General features: G+C 37.2%; 1 protein-coding gene across 1 annotated transcript in view; it reads right to left on the reverse strand.

Annotated features, from left to right (window-relative positions):
• ANTXR1 (ANTXR cell adhesion molecule 1) overlaps positions 1–16,052 on the reverse strand; it is a 242,165-nt gene that overhangs the window by 142,287 nt on the left and 83,826 nt on the right. The window contains exon 10 of the mRNA XM_059943152.1: positions 9,569–9,667. Coding sequence (XP_059799135.1) covers positions 9,569–9,667 — 99 coding nt within the window. The remainder of the gene's footprint in view (positions 1–9,568; positions 9,668–16,052) is intronic.

Genomic DNA, 16,052 nt, shown 5'->3' on the forward strand with positions numbered 1-16,052 from the left:
AAGAGGTTAGCCAGTTGTCTCAACACCATTTTTGAATAATCCACTCTTTTCCCACCGATAAGAAAGGTCATTTTATTTTATACTAAATTCACAGAAGTGCTTGGCTCTCTTTATGGACTTCGTTTTTCCTGTTCTAATGTTTGGTTTGCCTTTTGTGGCACCAGTCATACACTGTTTAAATTACTGCAGCTTTTTTATACATCTTAAAATCGGCTAGGGCAAGTTTCCACATTTTTCTTGGCTATTCTTAAATGTTTATTCTTCCATATATACACTTTAGAATTATTTTGTTAACTTCAGAAGTCCCATTGGACTTTTCATTGGGATTGTAGTAAAAGTAAATATTAATTTGAAGACAACTGGTATCTTCGCAATCCTCAATTGCCGCTCCATTGAATAACAGTGATAATGATAATAATAAATAAATATTAGCAGCCAACATTGATCGACTGCTTACTGCATGCTTGGCCCTGTTCTGAGCCCTAATTCTCACACTGAAACATCATAACAGTCCACCACAGAGGTGCCATTATTGCCATACTCATTTTACAGATAGAGAAATTGAGGCTTGGAGATGTTAAATACTGTATCTTGCCATGGTCACAAAGCTTTAAGACGGAAACACAGTTCTTTTCCTGGGTGGTTCCAGTGTACGTTCTATGCCATGAGTCTACACTGCCTCTGTACTGACTTACATTTTCTTCATTTCCTTCACAGAGTTGTGTAATTTTCTTCCTATATGTCTCTACAAATTTAGTTAAGTTAGTTCTTACCAGATTTTGTATGTTGCTGCTGTATTTTTCCTGTGATGTTTGGTCATTGCTAGATTCTGGCAAAGCTATTGATTATCATAAGGGAGGTATTTATTTTGAAATCATCCAGTTTAATAACCTTCTTATTAGTGTAGTAGTCTGTTGATTCTTTTTTAGTTTTGCAGGACGACACAACCATCATTTTAAAGTAATAATGTTTGGCTCCCATTTCCTGTACTTATATCTCTCATTAGGTTTCTTGCATTATTGTAATACCTATAGCATTGTCTAATACATTAGTCACTATCCATAGATGGCTATTGACATTCAAGTTAATTGAAATTAAATGAATTTAAAAATTCAGTTCCTCAACTGCACTAGTCACTCTTCAAGTCCCCAGTAAGCCACATGTGGCTTGTGGCTACCATATTGGCTACATTTTAGAACATTTTCATTATCACAGAAAGTTCTATTGGACAGTGCTGCTAGAACTTCCGGATTAATGTTAAATAATAATGGTGAAACGAGTTGTCCTGCTTTTTTCTTCCTAACTGTAAAGTTAATATCTCTATTTAGTGATTTACCATAAAATGATGTTGAGTTTTGAATTTAAATATCTATATGTATTTTTTTATTACGTTAAAGAAGTCTTAACTTACTCCTAGTTTTCTAAAAGTATATATTTTAAAAATTTGGAATGGATAATGAACTTTAATGCCTTCTTGGCATCAAAAAATTTTGCTATGTGAGAGGCAAATTCCCCCTCATTCTTTAAAATTATCTTACTTATCCTGGTCCTTTTTAAATACATTGCTGGATTTTGTTTACCAATATTTTATTTATGTTTGTCATCAAAGAAATTGATTTCAAATATTTTCTACTACTAGTGTCTTGTCCAGTTTTTAAAAAAATCAAGATTATATAATTTTCATAAAATGAATTAAAACCCTTTTTCTTTATTTCTTTTCTCTGGAAGTGTATGTATCAGATATGACTCATCTGTCCCTTAAAGTCTGGTAAAACTTAGATGAAAAAAATCTGGGTCCGGTGCTTTAGTTGAGGGGTACGATTTTCTCATATCTCTCTTCCAGTTCATGCATTTCATCTTCATCTGTGTCTAATCACACTGCTTAGTCTATCCATTAAGTTGTATTTCAGTGAATAAACGTCTTCAGCTCTAAAATTTACACTAGGTTCTCTGCAAATGTGCCTTTGTTGGATGTTCTTCCCCTTTGGTCTGTTTGATTTCTTCACACACTTTATTTCATTTTTAAATTGAAATTAGTTGATGTACAATATTATGTTTCAGGTGTACTACACAGTAATTTGACATTTTCATACACTATGAAATGAGCACCATGATAAATCTAGTATCCGTCTGTCCCCACACAAAGTCATTACAATATTATTAATCATATTCCTTCTGCTGTATATTAAATCCCTGTGGCTTATTTATTTTATAACTGGAGGTTTGTATTTCTTAACTCCCTTCACTTACTTCACCCCCCCCCCCCCAACCTCCCTCCTCTCTGGCAACCACCCATTCTTTTCTCTGCATCTAGAAATCAGTTTTCATTTTGTTTTGGTTGTTTGTTGCTTCTACATCTTGGCTATTATAAATAATGCCACAATGAACATTGGCGTGCATGTATCTTTTCAAATTAATGTTTTTGTTTTCTTCAGGTAAATATTCAGAAGTGAAATTGCTAGATCATATAGCAGTTCTATTTTTAAGTTTTTGAGGAATGTCCATACTGTCTTCCACAGTGGCTGCACCAATTTACATTCCCACCAACATTGCACAAGGGTTCCCTTTTCTCCACATCCTTGCCAGCACTTTATCTTTTGATGATAGCCATTCTGACAGGTGTGAGGTAGTAACTCCTTGTGGTTTCGATTTGCATTTCTCTGATGATTAGTGACGTTCAGCATCTTTTCATGTGCCTGTTGGCCATTTGTATGTCTTCTTTGGAAATATGTCTATTTAGATTCTCTGCCCGTTTTTTAATTGGGCTCTTTATTGTTTTTGATGTTGAGTTGTATGAGTTCTTTGTATATTTTGAATATTAATCCCTTATCAGATATATAGTTTACAAATGTCTTCTCCCATTCAATAGGTGGCCTTTCCTTTTGCTGATAGTTTCCTTTGCTGTGTAAGAGCTTTTAAGTTGGTGTATTTGTTTATTTTTGCTTTTGTTTCCCTTGTGTGATGAGACAGATCCAAAAAAATATTGCTAAGACAGATGTCAAAGTGAGTACTGCCTATGTTTCCTTCTAGTTTTATGGTTTCAGACCTTAAAGTCTTTAATCCATTTTTGAGTTTACTTTTGCATATAGTATAAGAAAGTAGTCCACGTTGATTCTATTGCACACAGAAGTACAGTTTTCCAAATACCACTTATTGAAGAGGCTGTCTTTTCTCATTGTATATTCTTGCTTGCTTTGTTGTAGATTAATTGACCATATAAGCATGGGTTTATTTCTAGGCTCTCTATTCTGTTCCATTGATCTATGTGTTTGTTTTCATGCCAGTACCATAGTGCTTTGATTACAGTAACTTTGTAGTTTAGCTTGAAATCAAGGAGTGTGACAACTCTAGCTTTGTTCTTCTTTCTCAAGATTGCTCTGGTTATTTGGGGTCTTTTGGGTTTCCATACAAATTTTAGAGTTATTTGTTCTAGTTCTGTGATAAATGCCATTGGCGTTTTGATGGGGATTGCACTGAATCTGTAGATTGCCTTGGGTAGTATAGTCATTTTAACAATATTGATTCTTCCAATCCATGAGCACCAAATATCTTTCCATTTATTTTGTCATCTTGAATTTATTTCATCAATCTCTTATAGTTTTCAGAATACAAATCTTTTTCCTCTTTGATCAGATTTATTCCTAGTTATTTTATTCTTTTTGATACAATTGTAAATGTGATTATTTTCTTTATTTCTCTTTCTGATAGTTCATAATTAGTATTTAGAAATGCAACATATTTCTGTATATTACTTTTGTATTCTACCAGCTTACTGAACTCATTTCAGTTCAAATGGTTTTTGGCAGTATCTCTAGAATTTTCTATGTATAGAACCATATCATGTGCAAACAGTGACAGTTTTACTTCTTCCTTTCCAATTTGGATTCCTTTTATTTCTTTTTATTTTCTGAGTGTTGTGGCTAGGACTTCCAATTCCATGTTGAATAAAAGTGGCAAGAGTGGGATCCTTGTCTTGTTCCTGATCTTACAGGAAATGCTTTCAGCTTTTCACCATTGATTATGATGTTGCCTATGGGCTTGTCATACATGGCCTTTATTATGTTGAGGTATGTTCTCTCTATGCCCATTTTCTGGAGAGTTTTTACCATAAAAGGATGTTGGATTTTGTCAAAAGCTTTTTCTGAATCTATTGAAATGATCATATGGTTTTTATTCTTCAGTTTGTTAATGTGGTGTATTATGTTGATTGATTTGTGGATACAGAACCATCCTTGTGTTCCTGGGATAAATTGTACTTGATCATGGTGTATGATCCTTTTAACGTATTGTTCAATTCAGTTTGCTAATCTTTTGTTGAGGATTTTTGCATTTATGTTGATCAGTGATATTGACCTGTAATTATTTTTTGTGGTATCTTTGTCTGGTTTTGTTATTAGAGTGATGTTGGCTTTGTAGAATGAGTTCAGGAGAATTCCTCTTCTTTTTTTTTTTTTTTTTTTGAACAGTTTGAGAAGGATGGATGTTAACTCTTCTTTGAAGTAGAATTTCCCTATGAAATTGTCTGGTCCTAGACTTTCATTTGTTGAAAGTTTTTTAAAGTAACGATTGAATTTCATTACTGGTCATTATTAGCCTGTTCATATTTTCTATTTCTTCCTGATTCAGTCTTGGGAGATTGCACATTTCTAGGAATTTATCCATTTCTTCTAGGTTGTCCATTTTATTGTCATATAATTGTTTGTATTGGGTGGGTCAAAAGGTTTGTTTGATTATTTCTGTAAGATGTCTCTAGTAGCACTTAGTTGTCTTTAACTTCATTCGAAACAGTTTTGTTAGATTGTATGTGACAGCAGTCATATCAGCGTGCATTTAGAAAAAGACGATCAGAATCAGTGAATTTTTGTGTCGCCATTTGAATATTGAAGATGGAAGAAAAAAAGCAACATTTTTGGCATATTATGCTTTATTATTTCAAGAAAGGTAAAAACACAACTGAAACACACAAAAAGATTTGTGCAGTATATGGAGAAGGTGCTGTGACTGATCGAACGTGTCAAAAGTGGTTTGCGAAGTCTCATGCTGGGGATTTCTCACTGGACGATGCTCCACAGTTGGGTAGACCAGTTGAAGTTGATAGCGATCAAATTGAAACAATAATTGAGAACAATCAACGTTATATTATGCGGGAGATAGCCGACATACTCAAAATATCCAAATCAAGTGTTGAAAATCATTTGCATCAGCTTGGTTATTTATGTTAATCACTTTGATGTTTGTGTTCCACGTAAGTTAAGTGGAAAAGAACCTTCTTAACCATATTTCCACATGCGATTCTCTATTGAAACGTAATGAAAACGTTCCATTTTTAAAACAAATTGTGATGGGTGATGAAAAGTGGATACTGTACAACAATGTGGAATGGAAGAGATCAAGGGGCAAGTGAAATAAGCCACCACCAACCACACCAAAGGCTGGTATTCATCTAAAAAAGGTGATGTTGTGTATATGGTGGCATTGGAAAGGAGTCCTCTATTATGAGCTCCTTCCAGAAAACCAAACGATTAATTCCAGCAAGTACTGCTCTCAATTAGACCAACTGAAAGCGGCACTCAACGAAAAGTGTCCAGAATTAGTCAAAAGAAAACACACAATCTTCCATCAGGATAACGCAAGACTGCATATTTCTTTGATGACCAGGCAAAAACTGTTACAGGTTGGCCGGAAAGTTCTGATTCATCTGCCGTATTCACCAGACATTGCACCTTTGGATTTCCATTTGTTTCGGTCTTTAAAAAATTCTCTTAATGGAAAAAATTTCAATTCCCTGGAAGACTGTAAAAGGCAACTGGACCAGTTCTTTGCTTAAAAAGATATGGGAACGTGTGTATATGTGTAGCTGATTCACTTTGTTATAAAGCAGAAACTAACACACCATTGTGAAGCAATTATACTTCAATAAAGATGTTTAAAAAAAAAAGATATCTCACAGAAAAAATTAAATTAATTTAAAATTAAAAAAAAAAAGATAAAATGTTTTGGGAAGATGGAGTTATGAAGTTGCCTGAAAAATGGCAGAAGGTAGTGGAACAAAATGGTGAATAAAGTTGTTCAATAAAATTCTTGATGAAAATGAAAAATGTGTCTTTTATTTTTTCTTAGAAAACCAAAGACACTTTTTGGCCAACCCAGTGGTAATCTCTTATGATCCTTTGTATTTCTCTGGTGTCGGTTGTAACTTCTCTTTCATTTCTGATTTTATTTATTTGGATCCTCTCTCTTTTTTTCTTGATGAGTTTGGCTAAAGGGTTATCAATTTTGTCAATCTTTTCAAAGAACCAGCTCTTAGTTTCATTGATCTTTTCTACTGTTTTTTAATTCTGTTTTATTTACACTCTGATCTTTATTTATTTTTCCGTCTAGTAACTTTGGGTTTTGTTTGTTCTTATTTTTCTAGTCCCTTTAGGCGTAAGGTGTAGACTGCTTATTTGACTTGTTTTCTTGTTTTTAGACACTTTAAATGTGTTTATTTTACACCCTCTTTCAAATTGCTCTTTAGTCTTCTTGCTTGTTCTCCGTTTTCTTTCATCTATTATCATATGATTTATCATATGGTGCTGCGAGCCCATCTTCAGAGGGGGCTATGGCTTCAGGAGTGGTGTAGGTTGGACTGGATGTATACTGCCTCTGCCAGGGCCACAGGGATCTGGATGGCCACGGACATATTTTGGAGTTAGTTTCCTGACTTGGTGCTTCTGTATTATGCGGCTGGTAAAACATCTTACCTTTATTCCCCTGCCTGCTTCCTTGAATCACGAGCAGCTTTCCCTGTCCGCATTCAATGTCTGGTACGGCTGTCGGAGCCTGATTTCTACAGGGGGCTCTGCTTTTGCCTGCTTGTCTTGCTGGTGCCCTGTATCTACATCAGTAGCAAGATCACAGCCTGAAGACCCCTCAGGCCCAGAGTCCCCAGAGCTTTGCTTCCTGCTTAGATTTTGCATTCCCTTCTTGTCTCCCATGCCTGGGGGTTTCCTCCTCATTCCCTCGAGCAAGGCCACATGTCACAATTTTTAAAATCATATTTTATGCAGAATTTTGGATCTATTATATTGACCAGAAACAAGTCCAGAAATTGTTTTAGATTCCTAAGTGGTTGATTTGTTTACTTTCTTTTTAAGCAAAGGCAAGGAAAGCAGGAGAGACATAGGTATTAACCTATGCTTTTTATTTTCTGGTTATATTTATCATCTAAGAATATATTTAAACAACTTCAACATTTTGGTATTAATATGTTGGTGCTTTATTTGTGTCTTAGTGCAATAATGTTAAAGGGTGTTCATAGTCTTTTCAATTTGTTATTTTTTTATTTAACTTTTTCTTTATATAATCTGCTACAAATAATACTTTATTTGTTGAAGACTCCAAGGCTTATATCATAACGGCCATAGCTTCATTATCCGGCCTGCAATTAGTCTTTTAATGGTTGATAAGGGCACTTCTATTCTCTTTTTTTGTTATAAAATGCAATGCAGTATTTAGGAAAAAATCTTGAAAGAGGAAATATATACTATAAAAATTAAAACAGATAATTTAAAACTTGGATGTAGAAGTGGGAAAGGAGAATGGGAAAAGTAAAAGAATCTAAATTTATTTTATTTTATGGGGACAACTCAATGAGATACTTACATTCATAAGGTTGGTAGAAAAATGTAGAATTGAATATGTTGCATTTTAAAATTTATTTATCTTTTCTGTCCTCCACAGTTTCTTGTTCATATTATTTACTGAATGTAAAAGAACAGATGAATTAATAAATGAATGACAATATTTTTTCAAATTCCAATATTTTCCCCTTAGCTAGAATATTTTTAATAACTATTTGTTTGAGTTCAGGAGTGTTACTTGCAGCATATAATGTGGTTGAGTCACTGCCTTTCTTTTCTCCAAACTGTCAGCACTTGTGTTGGAGGCACAATTAGGTTTGTGGTTTAAGCTAAATCCCTACCCCAAAGGCCTTTATTCCTTTTTGATTATGAATCAGGTGGAGAGCCTGTGCGGGTGTTTGCAAGTTTGTATTAGGAAAGGAAGAGAAGCTAGTTTCCCAAGAAATACAATTTCATGGAGAAGCTGGAAAATATGCATTCAATATGTCACTCTACGAATCCATAGTAAATTTGCATTTTTTTATTATCTTAATATAGCATCTCTGCGTAACCTTTCAAGCAATGGCAATGCTACACCCCATGTCCATTCATGTTCAGAGAGGGGTTGGGTCCAAAGGCTTGCTCGTCTGGGAAGCCTTCTTTGGAAGGTGTTGATGTCTTCTGAGTTTAACCCTCAGGAATTTCTGAGCTTAGATTTAAGATTCTGGTTAAGGAGAGAGGGAAGGCGGACTTGAATGACATCACAAATTAAAGGGGAAAAGAAGGAAGGACTCTAGAGGGTGCACGTCCAACTTTCACACTGTGACTTCTTGGGGATACTTCAAGATGTTTTCAAATAGCATGTACTTTTTGGATACGTGAGGGCATTTCCAAGTATCAAGAAAAAATAACTGACTGTTTCAAATCTTTGGAATTATTCGAAATTCAGGAATTCCAGATGTTTGTAAAGATGCCATTGCATACCTCTGTTTAAATATTGAAGTGGGTTTCAAGATGCTATAGAGGGGAAAAGGCATACCCTTCAATTCTTCCTTTTGAAAAACAGTATAGTAGCTACTCCATAACGCCATCAGGAGGACCAAACTAGCGTGAATGGTTAGTCAATAAGCTTGAGTATCCTTTCCTTCCTCTTTGCTCTTTCTACCTCCCATGGTAGTTGTGGCAAAAAGATGTGTGGCATTTAAAATGTCATAGCACTACAGAAAATACAGTATGTTATTACTGTTTATCGCTGCAGATACTGAACCAATAATTATCTGTGTGATGAATGCCAGATGTAAATAATAACCAGGGCTCCTGGCCATGTGTCTTTCCATAATCTGTCTCCCCCATCTTTCCTGGACAGCAATCTGAATCACACACGTCTTTAAATTAAGAACTTGCCTGCTACAAATGTCTTGTGAAAGTGCCAATGTTATGACAATTCATTTTTTTCCCATGAAATGCGCTTAGTTTTACTTCCATATGCCTGTATTTCAGGTCAGGTATTCACCCTGACGAGAGTTTTTTGGCGACTCCAAAGCAAGAATCATCCAGATTGAACAAACTTCCAGAATCTACACATGCAAGTCGAACAGTTTGGCTTTTAGTTTACTCAGAATTAATAAGTTTAGACCATTTCTTTTTCCCTCTTGTGCTTGAGAGTCCCGAATACCTTGTTAAGGAACATCAAGCTTTGTAAGCCCTAAGCAGCCAGGGCCTGCACTGACAGCTGAGAGTTTTGAACTTGGTACAAATGCTGGTGGACTGCAAAACAAGTGCCTCTCCTGATGGAAGCAGGGGCGCCGCAGCAGCTAGCTATGCCCTTGCTGGTGGCCTTTCTAGCAGGGAAGACCCTTCTCTGTAGTTTCCCGTGTGTGGCCTTGCTAGAAGATGGGGCTGGGGCGTCCCTTCCCCGAAGCAGGCAAAGCAGGTGGTAGAAACCCCCAAACTCCACGAGAACTTACTGAGCGTCACTGACTCGTTGATCTTGAAGCTGCAGAGGACCCTGTCCACGTTGCGGGCGTGACGGAAGCCGTTACCTCTGACAACTACTTGAAATGATTCTGAAACAAAGAATAATGACACGACACCTTCATTGACTGCACACCGTTAACCTTAAGTTTCCCATCTGCCCTGGTTTAGGGAGTCTGCTATTTCACCAGGCTTAAAATATTAAATAATCAGTTCAAGCTGGGAAACAGAAGCATCCGTGTGGGAGCCTTTTACCACCTATTCACTACCTTCTCACTAGTTGTTCATCAGGATGGCACAGAACTTCTTACTTTGAATTTCCACCTTGCCTTTGCCTTTACTCTTCCTCCTAGCTGGAATGCCTCCCCGCCCCACCCCCCCCCAACCTGTGTCCTGCAAACCTTACCCATCTCTCAAGTCCTGGCAGTTTTAAAACCTGTGATCTCTGCCACCAGAAGGCCACGGGGGAGGGACTCTATACTTCTTCAATCCTCTTGTGTCTCTTTTACATATTGGATGCAGAGGAAAGGATTTATTTAGAACTCCAGGTGCCTAGCATTTTTGAAAACCACTACCTGCGGGCATTCACAGTCTGTCCTGAATAGTGTAGCATGTGATTATGTATTGTCTGGTGGTGTTCTTTTGTCTTTTCTTCCACAACTAGAAAACATTCCTTTACGTTTAGGAATTGTTTGATGCAGCTTCAGCTCTCCTGTCTCTGCAGGGCACACAGTAGGAGCACCTAGTGTTATGTAGGAATAATTGTACTCAGCAGGGGATCGCAATCTTGCTTAGGGGTGGCCGGTCAGCAAGCATTTCCCGTTTGAACTGACGTTGGCCCTTAGCGCACTTAGTACTCTCTTCTCTCAAAGTAGAAGAGATAATATATCTCTGCGGGTCTCTAGCCCTGCATGTTAATTTCATGTTGGCATAATTCATGTGGAATTAACACGTTAATAAAATATTTATAAAGCAAAAATAATGATCCTCTATACTAGTCTTACTAAGGGAAAAAGCCAGCTAATTAATTCATTAAATGTTTAGGAATATTTAAGTTAGAGCTTAAGTTTGATGGTAACTAATCGCCAATACTCTATTTTCTTTGATTTTTGTCATCTTTTTGTGTGTAAAGATTGGGGCTTGGGATAATGCTGCGTGGCGTATAAAAAAGGAAAAGACTAAAAGTTAGAGGTTAAAACGCAGTATCTGTGAAAGTGGATCTGGAAGTGTCAATTGCTATCCAGATGGAGATTTTCACCGGAGGATGAACGGAATTAAAGGACTAGCATATGGGACTCTTCCACACTTTAATAAACGTCATGAATCTATGTCACCTGCATTCTGGGGAAACTAATTTAGAGATCATGTTTGCCAAGAGAATCATAACTGATATCATTTGCTCCCTCTTTGTGTACCAGGCCCTGTGCTAAGCATTGTATATGTCTGATGTCACTTAAACCTCACCACAGGGAGGCACAAATGAGAAAACCAAGTGTAATGAGGTTAAGTAACTTGTCCAAGATCACATGGCTGGTAGCTGTCAGAATCAGAACTGGAATCCAGGTCTGTCAAGTATCAAACGCCTTAGGACTCAGACACCATGCTCCTTACCATTATGCTAAAATGTCTTGTGACATATGACTCATTTAGAGATTGACATTGTGATTTTTTTTTTTTTTTTAATATTTTTTTCCTAGTTTCATGGCATGTCTTTACTTTTTTTAATGGTGTCTTTTGAAATGCATTTTTTAAAAAAAATTCTATTTATTTATTTATTTTTGGCTGTGTTGGGTCTTCGTTTCTGCGCGAGGGCTTTCTCTAGTTGCGGCGAGCGGGGGCCACTCTTCCTCGCGGTGCGCGGGCCTCTCTTGTCGCGGAGCACAGGCTCCACACGCGCAGGCTCAGTAATTGTGGCTCACGGGCCCAGTTGCTCCGTGGCATGTGGGATCTTCCCAGACCAGGGCTTGAACCTGTGTCCCCTGCATTCGCAGGCAGATTCTCAACCACTGCGCCACCAGGGAAGCCCCTGTGATTTTTTTAAAAGCTTATTTTATTTTTACTTTAGACAGGTTTGCCCATTTTGCAGAAAAATGGAGCTGGCCCAGCTAGGAAGCAGGAAACCAAAACCGAAGTAAAAGAAGCCGGAGGCACTAAGTGTGCCACAAAGAGAAACAAGTTAGAACAGAATGCTGTTTAGAGGTATCAACGACCTTCCCTGTAAGGAAATTGAGATTTTTGACGTTGTAAATGACTTGCCCAAGATCATGTAATCTGTAACTGGTAAGCAGCAAAACTGGGACTTGTACCCAGCATTCACTGCCGTAGTTTTGAACTATATTAAGGTTCAAAACTTAACTATGGTTTTTCAGGACCATAGTCCTATGAGTATTAAGGATTTAGATATGCAAGTTGATGCATATGTACGATTGCTAAGTTTAGAAGGATGGACTAAATAGTTTTCTTTAGATGTCTGCCTGGCATGTGACTGATGACACAATTGGTTCAACAAGCATTCTATTACGTGTCAAGCATTGTGGAAGAATCTTATTGTATCTTGTTTACTCAATTTAGCCTATAGATACCCATTTCTGTTTTTAGTCTGAACGCTAGACATCCAGAAGTCTGCCATTGGATGCTTTTGCTGATTGCAAATGTTTTCCGCCTCACTGCTCTGCCTACTTCTCTTGTTTCCTCAAAGATCAGTGGAAGGAGAGAAGGTTCTGGAAACGCAGGCCATGTGCCAGCTCTCTTCTCTAACACCGTGCCCTAGCATAACCAGTTCTGCTGCTGAGTCCTCAGTGAAAAAGGATGCCCACATGGTTGCCTGGCCAGCCCTCAGGGTGTTAGGGAGGAAGACAGCAGAAACCCAGGAGCAGCCATGGTGGAGACCGAGCAATCTAACCCCCGAGGCGCGGGGAGCAGGTGGAGGAAAGGATGCCCTGGGAGGCACACCAGAGCAGAGGCGAGCTCCCACCAGTTTCTAGGTGAGGATGCACATGTGGCCTCCAGAAGAGCCTGAGTATCTGCCCCAGCAGCCCGACTGGAATGTCAGCCCTTCACACGTGGAAGGTATGTTAACAAAACCCAGTCAAGTGAATCTGTCAGCAAGCGAGAACCAGGACATATTGATTTAATTCAGTTTGTTCACAAAGCCCCGAACCTGTCTCTCACCATATGCACATCTAAGTGTTTTTAGGCAGCGTGCATGTTGGTTTACAGCTCCTACAAGGAGTGCCTAGGGACCGGAGGGCATTAGGGAGGAATTTCTACTTGGAAATGATCTTTTACCTAATCTTTTAAGATACATATTCTTTAAGTCATCTTTAAGGTATATGTTTATTACGATTCTTTGGTCACTCTATTCTCAATTATAATTTAAGCTTCCTGATGGGAGAGGCCATCATATCTATTTCTTTAGAATCTTTGGCTGTGTCTCACCCAGGGCTGAGTCAGCCTCAGTATAAGCTCGTTTAACGAACAAACAAATGACATCTTGGTATAGAAAGGGAGAAAGGGGAGGAGAGGTGGTCATTTATTCAGGTACCAGTCAGATCTAATCCTGTTTGTTTTCTGAAGCTTAATCAGGTCATTGAATGAAAAGATGCTCAGCGTCATTGGTTATTAGGAAAATGCAAATCAAACCCACTCCACACTCACTAGAATGACTGTAATAAAAGAGGTGGATAATAACAAGTGTTGATGAAGAAATGAGAAGCCTCGTACATCGCTGGTGGGAATGTAAATTGGTGCAGCTGTTTTGTAAAGTAGTTTGGCAGTTCCTCAGAAAGTTAAACATAGAATTACCATATGACCCAGAAATCTCATCCTATACTCAAGAGAATCGAAAATGTTATGTCTACACAAAAACTTGTACATATATTTCACAATAGCATCATTCACAATAGCCAAAAAAGTGGAAACAACCCAAGTAGCCACCAAATGATGAATATGGTGTTCATACAATGGAATATTATTTACCCATAAAAAGCAACAAGTTCTGACACATGCTATGACATGGATGAATCTTGAAAACATTATGCCAAACGAAAGAAACCAGACATGAAAGTCCATCTATTGTATGATTTTATTCCATTTCATTTCCATGTGAATAGTGCAGATTAGCAAATCCAGAGAGATAGAAAATCGACTGGCCGGGGCTGGGGAGAGGAAGGAATGGGGAGTGACTGCTTAATGGGTACAGGGTTTCTTTTCAGGATAATGGACATATTCTGGAATTACACAGTGGCTATGGTTGTACAACTTTGTGATTATATTAGACATTACTGAATTGTACTCTTTGAAAGGGTGAATTTTAGGATATGTGAATTATAGCTCAATTTTAAAAAAGAAAAAAATTAAGGTCAATGAATAGTTTGATAAACTTATTCTGTTCCTTTTTGCTTTTTTTCCTTTTTTTTTGGAAATGTGAACACATAGTTTTGCGATGACCTCAATAAAGATCACCTATCAACCACTGTATCTGAAAATGAGACATCTGTATATTCACTATTTGCTCTGGTCACCTAAGACTTCTGTGCAAAATTATTGTTAGTGATATTTCCATCTTGAGAGTTAGCTTCAATTTGCTCTCCTATTAAATGCTATTGTAACACGTAACATCTAAAATATAATATAGAGCTGGATGTGTATTAAGTGCTTTCTGATGCCTAAATTACTCTAAGGTTTTTATTTTATAGTTATTTACTTATAAGAATTTTAGTGAGGTATAACTGACATACAGTAAGTTGTATGTAAAGTGTATAATTTGATAAGTTTTGACATAGGTATACAATCATGGGGCGATACCACAATCAAGATGGTGAACACATCCACCACCCTCAGAAGTTTCCAGGTGCCCCTTTGTAATCTCTTCCTCCTGCCCTGCCCCACACCATGCGACCATTGATCTGCTCTCTGTTGTTGTAGATTAGTTTGCATTCTCTAGAATTTTATGCAAATGGAATCATATAGTAAGTACTTTTTTTTTTTGGGTCTGGCTTTTTTTACTGAGCATAATTATTTTAAGATTCATCCATAATTATTTTGAGGTTTATACATAGTCTATTTCTTTTTATTGCTGACTATTATTCATTGTATGAAAACCACAGTTTTATCCATTCATGTGTTGATGAACATTTGAGTTGTTCACAGTTTTTGGCTCTTAAAAATAGAGCAGTTATAAACATTTATGTACAAGTCTGTGTCAGGACATAGATTTTTTTCTTTTTCCCTTGGGTAAACACCTAGGAGTAGAACAGCTAGGTCATGTGGTTAGTGTATATTTAATGTTTTGAGAGACTGTCAGAACTGTTTTCCAAAGTTATTGTACCATTTTGCATTTCCACCAACAATGTATGAAAGTCCCTCCTTCAAATAGAAATATCTTTAAATGAAAATGAAGACCAAGGAGAGGATTAAACAATTGATTCAGAAGAGGTGCTTATGGGCCAACATGAGCTCTTTGAAAAACAGTGAAAAGTGAAAGAAATGAAACCACTTTTTGATGTTGCTTAAATGTGTCTGGTTTAAGCATCTAATTTCCAAATGGTAAACATGCCACCTAAAAGTACCTTCCTTTGTGCTCACTTACCCAGTTTTATTATGAACAATGGGAAACAACAGAGTAGGAATAATACAATTGCTTCTGAAATGACAATGTAAGGCGCTAATGATAATCTCCTTCCATTTCTGGAGGAAAAGAACTTTAAATGTAGAGCAGTTGGCAGGTTGCACACTTAATTCCAATTAGTTCCTTCCGGGAGTATTTGCTTACATAAAACACTGTGAGCTATTCAAGTCTGAGGCCAACATTGTGGGACCAGAGGAAAACTGTGCTTAGACAAAACGATGCATTTCCTAAAGAGGAGCTGAACGAGGCAGGGCCAATCTAACAATGGATCAGTTCTCTTAATTACACAGAAGATAATCTGCAAAAACATTTAATTAGGAACTTTAAAAAAGAGTCTATATTAGAAGGGAAGCAGAATTATTTAAATGCAGGTAATGTCAAAGGTGCTATAAAGGCTCTCCACACAGCAGGTGACTTCCTACATGTTTTAGAACAGGAACTGTAAATACAGTGACATAAACACCATGCTAAATGGCAATCACATGCTTGACCTGGGTATTGGGATAATGCGGAGTGGTAGAGAGTATGGTGAACTGGAAAGAGTACATGCTTCTTTTAAAGGGAAGTTATTCAGTCTCTAACAATCATTATCTTGCAATAAATACAGGCCCAATGTTGCTAGATCTGATTTTTCAATACAAGGCGAAAATCTGAATTTTTAGGTGAAATCAGACTTTTAAATGTTAGCAATAAATTTAAGTTTTTTTTTTTTTTTTTAATTGCAGTGTGAATCAAGAAGAACATATGTGCAGACCAGACAGGGCTTGTTGGCTGCCAGCTTATAACCTGTGGCAGTGGAGGAGTTTTGGGATGGCTCTCTCTCCAAATAGTTTTACTCATGACATTGA

This window comes from Balaenoptera ricei, chromosome 13, assembly GCF_028023285.1.
Source record: "Balaenoptera ricei isolate mBalRic1 chromosome 13, mBalRic1.hap2, whole genome shotgun sequence".
In the NCBI taxonomy this organism is placed as follows: domain Eukaryota; kingdom Metazoa; phylum Chordata; class Mammalia; order Artiodactyla; family Balaenopteridae; genus Balaenoptera; species Balaenoptera ricei.